At 43.1% G+C, this 12,003-nt stretch overlaps 1 protein-coding gene across 2 annotated transcripts in view; it reads right to left on the bottom strand.

The window, feature by feature from the left end:
• The window catches only part of MTOR (mechanistic target of rapamycin kinase), a 4,577,509-nt gene that overhangs the window by 1,381,159 nt on the left and 3,184,347 nt on the right, over positions 1-12,003 (bottom strand). For both annotated transcript variants that reach the window (XM_044063218.1, XM_044063219.1), the window contains exon 34: positions 11,497-11,604. In XM_044063218.1, the coding sequence (XP_043919153.1) occupies positions 11,497-11,604 (108 nt within the window). The remainder of the gene's footprint in view (positions 1-11,496; positions 11,605-12,003) is intronic.

The raw sequence follows: 12,003 nt of genomic DNA on the forward strand, positions 1-12,003 counted from the left end.
GTGACCTTCTCCTTCTTCAGCCTGGTGAGCGGGACGTCAGTGTGCCTGACGATAGAGTCACCTATTACAAGTGTATCAGGTGTGTTGTTTAGCCTTAAGGGCTGTGACTGTTCGGCACACTGGCTTTGTGAGATATGTGTTGCACGTGTTTTGTTTTGGGGTATTACACTGGTACATTCTGGAAATTCTCTCAGAGAAACAGAAACCCTCAGAGGAAGAATCAGATACAATGCGCTCTCTATTATCTGAATCAGAAATCTGGGGAGAAAACCCTGTATATGTACATTCATCTTCCTATCCAGATTCAAAATCCTAAATCTCTTCAGAAAAAGAGGTATCCCTTTTATTTAAACAGAAGCCACCTTATAAGAAGGATCAACACCCTGAATTAGACTCTAAGCCATACTTAATAAGCTATTCCTGTGCAGAGAAACTTTAACCGGTGCAGATAAATGCTTTCTGTTTCTTTTTGACAGGAAAAGTGGGGCAAAGAGGGTTGCTAATGGCAGCAGCTCTCACAGGGATGGACACCACATTTTGACTAAATAGGAAAGCCTTCCCTGTTCTCTCTCACAGGACCAACAAGAGTGTCTCTCCCTTGCCCGGTGAGGGGACCCCAACAGCTGCAGAGAGTGTGGCTAACTCCAGTCCCTAGTGGCCGTAGGTGCTACACCAGAGAGATCCGGGGTAAACGATGAGTGATCTGAAGAACCACAGGAGAGTTGCCCACCTACAGCTGAGGCAAATTGCTAGAATGCTGTGGCAGCACAGATAGTTTGCTTAACTTTTTCTTTTTGTAGCTGGAAGAAGGACAAACCATGGGACTGATTGTTTGTTCCATGTTTAAGCCAAAAATGATGCCTCCTTCCCAGGGAAAGCAAGCACAAGATGGTAAAAATTTAAAGTTGTAAAAAGTCACTTTTTCCCAATATAAACACAGTAAAAAGCACTTTAATACACTTTGCCAGTCCATAAAAGTAAACTAAACACATTATTTTCAGAGAAAAAATATTTTTAAACTGTTTTTGCAACGTTTAAATGGACAGGAAAAAAGTGTGCTCCCATGTAAAAGGGCAGTTAAGTCTCAAGACAGTCCGTTAAAAAGTACAGTTTTGTACCTACCATAAATGTAGATGTTCGAAGATCCACATTGCTGCAGTCCTTACACTTGGGTAGTCCGCTGTCCTCGGTCGGCCCGAATATCAAAGTATAAGGCTGACGTCGGTCAAGGCGCATTAGACTGACATCAGGACGTCAGGGTACAAATGCGCATGACCGACGTCATATCCTCAGTCTTTTCTTGCCCCAGATGTCAGAAGACCCCAAAAGAAAGGTCAAAACCAAAAGACAGCAAACAACCAACCAACCACCCTTGCACTAATAATATGTACAATATATACAATAAATACAATATTTACAACCCAACCCACACAACCGCCTCTAACTACAGAGGGAAGGAGGGAGGGTAAATTGGACTGCAGCAATGTGGATCTTCGAACATCTACATTTATGGTAGGTACAAAACTGTACTATGTTCTTCATCTCACATTGCTGCAGTCCTTACACTTGGGTAGAATCCCAAAGCAGAGGTAAGGGAGGATGGCAAAACTATAAAGCAGCAGGAGCTGCCAAAATGCCCTGTAAAATAGCAGTGGCAAAACCAGCCCTAGATTTAGAGTGAAGTGGAAGGTGATAATGCTTAGAGAAAGTATGCACTGAACTCCAAGTAGCTGCCTCCAAAATATCCTTAGTTGCCACCCCTTAAAAAGCTGTCAAGTGGCAGTAGCCCTAGTGGAATGAGGCCTAATCCCAGCTGGAATCTCCTTACCATGATGGGAATAACAGAAAGCAATGCAAAACCCAATCCACTTAGAAATAGTTTGTTTTGACACAGGCTTGCCCTGAGAACTCAAAGCAAAAGAAACAAATAACTGCTGAGACTGCCTGAACCCTTTAGTTCTGCTCAAATAATATCGCAACTGCCTGTGTACATCTAAAGTGTGCAAAATCTTTTCCCCTTTATTTTGGGGATTTGCATAAAAAGTAGGCAAATGAATAGTTTGGTTTTAAGCCACACTAGAAACCACTTTAGGCATAAAGGAAGGATTAGTACGCAAAGATACCCTATCCTTATGGAAAATTAAGAAAGGCTCAACTGACACAAGGGCCTGTAATTCAGAAACCCTTCTTGCAGAAGTAATGGCCAACAAAAAAGCAGTCTTCCATGATAAATATTTCAACTCGGCAGTAGCTGCAGGCTCAAAAGGTTGTAGAGTGAGTTTCTCCAACACAAAATTGAGATCCCAAGCAGGAGTAGGAGCTCTACGTGGGGGTCTTATATTCTTTGCCCCTCTAAGAAATTGCTTGAACAAAGGATGAGAAAACAATGGTGGGTCACAGTCATAGTGAGCCGAAATTGCTGCAGCATGAACCTTAATAGAAGAGAAGGACAAACCCTTGTCCAGTAACTCAGTAAGATATTGAAGAGCCACACTTAAATTAGGCTCAGAAACATCAAATTCCTTTGCTGCACTCCAAAATAAAAATCTCTTCCATTTATCTGCGTACACTTTCCTTGTACTAGGCCTTCTGGCTTCCAAAATAACATTCAAAACTTGCTGTGGAAGTCGAGACCCTCCAGGGTTCAAAACAGAATATGCCAGGCTGTTAGGTGAAGAGAGTGAAGTTTGACATTGAGTAAATGACTGTTCTCCTGAGACAGCAGGTGTGGAATCGAAGGCAAAGGCCATGGAGGCTCCCGTACCAGACTTCTCAGTAAAGGGTACCAGTGCTGTCGAGGCCAATCTGGAGCTATTAAAATCATCCTTGGCTTGTCCTGTCTGACCTTTAGGAGTACCTTTGGGAGGAGAGGCAGAGGTGGAAAAGCATACACATGAAGATTGCTCCAATTGAAAGAAAGAGCATCCACTTTCCAGGCTGTGGGATGAAACCTTTTTGTGCAAAACCTTGGCAGCTGGTAGTTTAGTGGAGAAGCGAACAGATCTATGTCTGGAGTTCCCCATGACACTGTCAATTTCTGAAATACATGAGGATCCAATTTCCACTCGTGGGGATCCATAATTCGTCTGCTCAACGATCTGCTAAGGAGTTCTGTGCTCCCGCAGAAACCTTGCCTGAAGATGTAGCTGTAAACTGAGAGCAGTCTCCCACAAAATCATTGCTTGCCTGCATAGAGGATAAGAATGTGTTCCCCCTCGCTTGTTGATGTACCACATGACAGTTGTGTTGTCTGTTAGAATCAACACCTGCCCTGGAAGAAGTAAATCCTTGAAAGCTATTAATGCAAATTGGACTGCTAACATCTCCTTCAAGTTGATATGTAGATGTTGTAGTCTGGCAGGCCACTTGTCTTGTATCCACTTTCCATTTAGATGAGCTCCCCAAGCTTTGTCTGAGGCATCTGTCGTTAGAATCTGACTCGCCTCTGGCCGGGTCACAGAGAGTCCCTTGTTTAGGTGACATTCCTGAGCCCACCACAAAAATTCCTTTTGAATGCAAGGTATTATCTGAATGACAGTGTCCATATCCTGGCAGTGCTGTGTCCATACATTTTTGAGATACCATTGTAGCTTCCTCATATGCAGTTTGGCATTGGGAAGCACCAGAATACAAGATGCCATGAACCCCAAGGCTTGAAGGACTGTCCTTGCAGTCAGCCTGGACTGATGAGACAATTGATGGAAGTAAAGGGAAAGATTCTTTTGTTTGTCCGGGGTCAAAAAGGCCATCTGGGATGCTGTATTCAGTCTTACACCCAGAAAGCACATGTCCTGAGAGGGTACTAGACTGGACTTTATTTCGTTCACAGAATACCCCAGGCATCTTAGCACTGCTATCACATATTGCAAATGATGAAGAAGTTCGTCTCTTTCTTGAGCCAGAATCAGGCAATCGTCCAAATAAGGATAAATCTGTATTCCTTTTAGCCTTCCTTTTAGCCTGAAGAAAGCTATCACTGGAGCCAGAACTTTCGTGAACACTCTGGGCGCAGTAGATAAGCCAAAGGGCAATGCAGAGAACTGATAATGAGAAGTCCCAGCCCGAAAACGCAGATACTTCCTGCAACTTAGTCTGATAGGGACATGAAGGTAAGCCTCCTTGAGATCCAGAGTTACCATCCAGTGATCTTTGCCCAGCAGAGGTAAAAGCTGTTGTAACATCAACATTTTGAACTTGGGAATGTCCAGATAAGTGTTGAGGATAGATAAATCCAAAATTGGTCTCCACGTGTTCCCCTTTTTTGGTACTAGGAACAGGCGAGAATAAAATCCTAGGCCCACTTCTGGCAGAGGGACCGGCTGTATGGCCCCTATTTGAAGTAGCAGAGAAATTTGTTTGTGAGCCTCTATTCTTTGTTGAGGAGGAACGTCTGGCATGCCTTTGAAAGGAGGCAAGGTATGGAAATAAAACTTGTAACCTTGATGTATGATATCCAATACCCATCTGTCTTGGGTAATTAAACTCCAATTTTCCTTGAAAAGTGCCAACCTTCCTCCCAAAGGTGCTGCCAGACGAGAAGGCTCTGGCAGCTGAAAAGGTAGGTCATTGGGCCTGTTTACGAAAGGACTGACCCCTGCCCTCACCCGAAGACTGTGCAGGTGAACTCCCTGTTCTAGGCCTGAAAGAACCCTGAGCTCTGCCCCTACCACGTCTAGATCTACCCCTAGACTGGGAATCATAAGAAGGATACGTCCACCCCTTGGTAGGCCAATTCCTACTAAACTTCGGAGGCTGAACCTGCAAAAAATCTTTAACAGTCTGCATAGACTTAGCCTTGTCTTCCATTTTCTTCAAGACTGCCTCCACAGGTGAACCAAACAACACATCAGACTGTAAAGGAGCATCTAAAATCCTTGTCTTAACATGGTCAGATAAATTCTGATCCCTCAGCCAGGCGTGCCTGCGAAGAACTGACCCAGTGGCAGCCACCCTAGACGAGGCCTGTACAGCATCAAAACCACATTGCAAAGAATGCTTACCCACCTGTTCAGAAACATGCACCAAATCCTGTAATTCCTTACACTCAATACCTTCCGCCAGAGCATCTACCTTAGACTTCAATTGAGAAAGTAGATAGTTTTGGTATTTCAACATGTGAAATTGGCAATTCAAAGCCCTCATAGCTAAGGTGGAAGAAGTATAAACTTTCTTTCCCCATCTGTCCAAAGCCCTGGCCTCTTTATCTGGAGGAACCGGATTTTTTACAACAGAAGCCTTGACACCCTTAGGCCCTTGACTAACAGTTTCTGGGTCCGCCCTAGGACTCTTAAAAAGATACTTATGAGCTTCAGGCACCCTGTAATAACAGGAGCAGGAGGCAAAGAATCAGGATTAAGAGCAGCCTCTGCAAACACATCTTCCACAACATCCAGAACAGGAGGTATAGCCAAAGGCCTATGCTGGGGTAAAAACAAAAATTCCCTAAGCCTTTTCCTGGAATCAGAGAAGTCCTGACCTTCCCACTTAAAATGTTCCCTCATGGAATGAAGAGTCTCTGAAAAAGAAAAATCCTCTGGAGGAGAAGCAGAAGGAGTAGAATCATCCACATCGGAATCAGAATAAGGAGAATACTCCTGCAAGTCTTCAGCCGAAGACTCTGAAACATCCGAAGCCTGCTCAAAACTCCCCAACTCTGGTTCCACCCTAGGCCTCTTATCAGGAGGGGGCAAAGAACCTCTAATTAAAGTAATTAAATCTTCTGCCATTTTAAGCATGTGCTTCTTGGGCATAGATCCTGATGAACTAGGAGTGACACCAACAGAAGCTAAACCTGGCCTGCCTCTGGGAGAAGCCTTGGAAACAGAAGGAGAGGGCCTAACCACCCTAGGAAGGGAGGGGAGTACAGTAACCTGAGAAGCCCCTTCAGCCTGACCTGCCTCCTGAGAGGCCACATCCTGCAATAACAAAGTCTCCCCCTGGGACTCCAGAGAAACCTCCGGCGGAACCCCCGGTTCCACCGACACCTCCCAAGAACCGGCGTCCGGTACGGACGACTCTTCTTGTCTGGGCTTAGCTGCTTTGTCTTTGCGCTTCTTCGAAGAAGCGGGCGTCGGAGCATCCGACGGCATATTATAATTGCACCGCTTCCCAAAGACTAACCTGGCACAATCTAACCTTCGCTTAATAGTGCGCTTATTAAACCTAGCACAAAAGCGACACCCAACAACGTCGTGCTCAGGCCCCAAACAAGGAATACACAAAGAATGATAATCTCTATGCGGTATCTGTTTCCCACAAGAAATACAGTTATTCACTTTTTCTGACATCCGTAAACCACTGAGGCAAGAAAAACTAAAATATTCCCCAACGGGGTACTTAGCCAACTTTGACTCGGTCTGAAACTCCGAATTCGAAAAATTTCAGAACGCCGAACGGCACTTGCAACGCTGCTTCTGCATCGGACCATGCGGCAAAAAAGACTGAGGATATGACGTCGGTCATGCGCATTTGTACCCTGTCGTCCTGATGTCAGTCTAATGCGCCTTGACCGACGTCAGCCTTATACTTTGATATTCGGGCCGACCGAGGACAGCGGACTACCCAAGTGTAAGGACTGCAGCAATGTGAGATGAAGAACATCACAGACTCTTAGAAGAAAAATAACCTTCCTGACCAGGAAAAGTGTGAGCTTGTGGAATATGCCCTGAAGCTTTGGAAGCTGGCCAGCCTTTACAACCCAAGCAGGATATAACACATACAGCTAAGGCTACTGCAGCAGTGATAAATATCATGAATGTCAGTTACCGTAATATAAACATAAGGTCCCATGGAGGAGAACTCTATTTTCTAGGAGTATTTGTATGTAAGACCTACATGAACTGTTTGCCTAAGAAGCAAGAAGCAAAACACACATGCAGAGATAACTGATAGATATACCTTTATCACTGCAGAGGAAAGGTCTAAAGCCAGGAGTTCTGTTAAGTGTTGCACAACTCTGGCCACTGGACGCTGTTTAGGCAGAATAATACTGTTGCTGTATCATATACAAAACATCTTTCATTTTGCCAGATACTACTTCCTGCTGCTAGGCATCCTGGGTCCCCCTACAACACATTCATAATCTCATCTGTAAGCTCATTCTCAAAGTAGATGACATTTGGAGGTAGCAGACAGGTAATAGGGTTCTCAGGTCTGGGTGTAGCAAAATGCCTCCTCGTGTATTAATTCAGGGATGAGCAGCTGGAGACAATGGGGTGTCTGTTGTGACATCTGGTTCAGGGAGGAAAATCAAGCCTGACTAAGCCACTGAAGAGTGTTCAGATTGACTACTGCTCCACACTCTTGTGTACTCTCTACTCTAGGCATTAGAAAAAGTGTCAGGAAGTCAGAGAGTAGGCCTTTTATTTTATTTACTTATTTATTTATCCTCTGTTGGGAAACCAGAGCAGAAGGCTGGAGGTGATGCTTGCTTTCTGATGTGAACCGATTTGCTTGTTAACTCCCCAAGTTCTCTAAGACTGCCCTGAAGACCTTAGGACTGAATTGTGACTCAAGGGGTATCAGCGGATGAGTAGCACAGTCTGTCTACCAGTCTGATGGGATGCAAATGGCACAAAAGTGTAAGCTCAGGTGTGTCTGCCTCCCACAGTTGCATGGCCAGCCTGCAGAGTCACTGAAAGTGCATAGGTTCATAGGTTCATACTAGGCTATCTGCCCTAGGGCATTTATAAGCCTAGCCAGAGTGTGTGTGGCTTTCACCACCCCTTAGGATGAGAATACTATGCCTTTTTAGGGTTTAGTTTACTGTGCCTCTGTCTAGTAGTGACACAGAGATGACCCCCGGGGTAAACCTGCGATCTCCCATCCACTCGTCAAGATTTCTCTTGAATAGAGTTAGTGAGGGGCTCTGCCTAACATGGATTGGGATTCTGTTCCAGAGTGTAGGGAGCCTCTGGGTTATGAATCTGTCCCTCCAGCACGTCCTATTTATTTCTGTGTTGAGGTTTAAGTCTCTTGCTCTCGTGGCTCTGATGGATTTGGATTTTCTGAGGTGGAGCATGTCCATTAATTCCGGATTGGACATGGCCTTGTACATCAGGCACAGATCACCTCTGAGTAGTCGGTATGCGACTGAACAGAGCTGGAGTTTTTTCAGTCAGGCAGCATATGACATATGTTTAAGACCCTTTATCCTCTTGGTGAGGAACTTTTGGGGTCTTTCCAACTGCTGCAGGTGTCGGGTAAGATACATCCCAAATGAGGCATTGTACTCAATCATTGGCCTGATAAGAGAAGAGTACAGGGGCACAATGACCTCTCTTGATCTAGATGTGAAACCCTTCATGATAAGGTGGGCAATATAGAAGGTCTTCCTAACCACTTTGGAAATGTGAGTGTCAAATATTGATACATCACATTTTGACTTTCCTCCTTTACCACGACTGGTATGAGCCTGTTGTAAAAGGTATTTAGAATTAGTACGAGAAGAAGAACCATCATTTCTTTCATATTTCTGCAATTTTTGACACATTCCTGTCCCAACAACTTCTCAATCAGAAGTGACCAAGATGAGCTTCACCAACTGTGTCTGAGGAGACAGACAAAGGATCCTGTGCTTATGTCTACATGAGTTGCCAACAAGTCAGTCCTTACCTTTAGGGAAGGAAGGAGAGGCAGCCATGTTAGTAGAGGGTGTTGATTCTGAAGCCAAATAACCTTCAGCTACCCCTAGACTTTTCTCATAAGTAACTGGATTAAAGGATCCTTTAAATATTAAAAGGCTCCCACAAACACCTTCTCTTTGTTTGTCTGTAAATGGCTTTGGTAATGTGCTGGGCAAATCCAAGGCAAGATAGTATGCACACTGTGGTGGCCACTGACTGAGGTCTATTCTTCGTCAAAAGAGTTTGAATAAGGCAATCATTCAGGTAGGGATACATGTGATTCTTTACACTTTCAAGTAGGCATAGACCACACTTGCTAAATGCAAGTGGTGCACAAACTGTCAAAAAGAAAGGATTGATGTGAACTGGAAGTGGTCACTCCCTAGAAGTGTCTGTTGTCCGAAGCGAAATGATGTACAGATATTTGTCCTTCCTATTTACAGTGGAGAACATGCCATCCCTCCCAATTAGAGGAAGAAGCACCTGCAAAGTCAGCATTGTGAACCGTTTCATTTGCAGGAATGAGTACCAGACTCAGTTTTGAGTATACAAAATTCTCTTCTTGTAATTCTGATACTACATCCACTGCCTGTGGATAGCAGTTGCTCTATCATATCCAATTCCTGAGGCAGTCTGTCCCATGGAATTTTACAGAATGTCAGTGAAGGGAGTCTGGAAATAAACCATAGTGTGCAGCCTAGAGAAATTATAGGCCTTAACCACTGGCTGGTTATCAGCTGGAACCACTTCCTCATGAATGGCCAATCTACCACCCACAAAAGTGGCAGGAAGAGAAAGTTCAGGACTGCCATTAGGTTTCCTGTATACAAAGGGTCTTTTCTCCCTTTCCCTGCCTTATTACTTACTGTGACTCCTACAGTCATGTCATGCTAAGGGTTTTTTTTCTGCCTATATTGATCTGCCTTTGTTTATTTCCAGTAGAAAGGCAAGGAAATATGAGACAACTGCAGTTACATTTTTAAGTAGTTTCATAGGTATATACTAGGCTAATGACCACCACACCCTTTATATGCCTCTCTGCACAACCCAATCAATTCTGTCTCTATGTACCATGGGCATTTATTGGGGGGAGGGTATATACTGGTCAGGAAGTTTCTAAAGATTATGTGAAATGGAGATCACAGTAGCATTCTGTGAAATTAAAGATCGGGTCAATAAATCAACATACAGCTTGGCAGTGACTGCAAGAAAAGCAGCAACTTAATGCATCCCCAATATATTCTTAAAATGAGGGCTGAATTGTAGAAACCGCAGCTGGCGGTGGAAAGGAGACACCTCAAAGGAACTGACCGAATGAAACAGCTTGACATGTATGAGGAGGAGAAGGAACAAGAAAAGCAATGCTATCGCAAGAAGGAGATACTCAATCTTTCAACAAATCTACATGATTAGCATGAGGAGAAAACCCATTCATGAATGCCTGGCATGAAGGGTAGTGATAACTGTGTAGTCAGGCTCATTCTACCTAGTTAGGTATTCCCTTCCACACCATAAAAAAATAATAATAAATAATTCCCTGTTCCTTGATGTGCATATATCCATTCCTCCCATATCTCTCACCTCTCTTAAATGGGGACTAGCAATCTTGGGTGAGAAACGACATCAGGTTGCTCTCTCCCAAAACAAGGAGGGAGGACCCAACTTTGGGACTACAGCAGGACTCAGCCAACCCCCTATTTTGGGCAAACAAAGGGAGGAGTTGTTTAGTAATCTTAGGGACAACAGATACTAAAGCCTTTCTGTCCCTAGAAAGGGAAGGCCCACATACAGGGTTACATAGCAGGATTCATCCGGACTCCCTTTCTGGATAATAATGGGAGTGAGACAGGAACAAATGGGTTAATAGCAGAATGGGAGGTATTAGTTGCAGTGTGTGGGGAGGGTGTCAAAAACAAACAAGGCCAGCCTTTTACCTTCAAGGGTTTGTTGAAGTTATGCATGACCCATGGAATCAGGCAGGGAAGTTTCAAATAGAGTGAGTAATGAAAAGTTCAATCTTCTGAAATCATATGTTCCCATATGCATTGGGACATTAAAGCTGAATGTTGTTTGGAGAATAAGGTATAACCTCTCACATCACAAAACTCTATGTCCCCCTATCCCATATAATTTATTTTTGATCATTAGGTTTCTTTCTTACACAACTGCCATTAAGGAGCAATATCTGGATAAGAAGCTTGCTCACATATACAAGATGTCGAGTCTACTTTATTAACTCGAACGTTCAAAAGTTCTAATGCATAAAGTTCGACAGATATGCATCAAACACTTAAACGTTCGAAAGTTAATAAAGAAAAAAATAAAAAAAGATGTAGGCAGGGGGCAAGCCCCCCTGCACCCCCACTACTTAAATATACCAACTTCGAGATCGCACTACATTGAAGTAAACGGAAATCTCCACCTATGGAGATTCAAGTTTACAGTTTTCGACGGCTTGCTCTTTCGATGCATATGGTTCTAGCCATATGTATTCTCGGTTTTACAGTTCTGCATAAATAAAGTAGACCCAAAGATGCCAACTGCCATTTCTGAAAACTACATATCTTACTTTCTTCTTAAGTAAACAAAACACTTGTCACAAATATCAAAATTATTTTCACTGCCCAAAGCCTTATTTAGACATTTCTGCAAACAATGTAGGGTAATGATTATATATGTTTATACATAAAAATGTTTTACTTGTATGTCTTTAGATATTCTCAGAAAATTCTAACAAATATATTCATTTTCTCTAGCTCTGTCATTCCTACAAAATAACAACACAAATATCCTTAATGCTGCTGAAGCTAAATAGAAAGTATAAGTTGTAAGAAAATAAGAAGGTAGCAGTATACAATCTGTCATGATGTACCTGAAGTCGCTCCCACCAAGTCTGCCGGATGATTTCTCTACGTTCTGGTACCAGTTTGTACTGGATGACTTCCTCTAGCTCTGATAACATTTGGCATGACACCATAGCCTGGAAATAAAAAACAAAACAAAAAAATGCTGATACATAGTTTACATTTTATATAAAAAATGTATGCAGTGAAGATAACATTTAAACAGGTCTTCAAAATCAAAAAACATTTCATTACTATAAAGAAAGGCAAAATGTTATGGGTCAAAAAAAATGTATCCATCTCTGTGCGAGAACCATGAAGGTCATAATCCCATACTGGCATCAAGCTACTTCATACAATAACACACAGCGCCACAGTGAAATGGCACTATGTCCTACTCAGACAATACAACAGTCCACGAAAATCTTTGTTATGGCTTTTATGTCTTCTCATACAGATGACTGCACGCAGTGTAATGTGGCATTAACAATTGTACAAAAAATATGGCAACCATTAACAATGTGAAACATTTCTGC

The sequence above is a fragment of the Protopterus annectens genome, chromosome 2.part1 (assembly GCF_019279795.1).
Source record: "Protopterus annectens isolate FY-2018-M chromosome 2.part1, PAN1.0, whole genome shotgun sequence".
Lineage (NCBI taxonomy): Eukaryota > Metazoa > Chordata > Ceratodontiformes > Protopteridae > Protopterus > Protopterus annectens.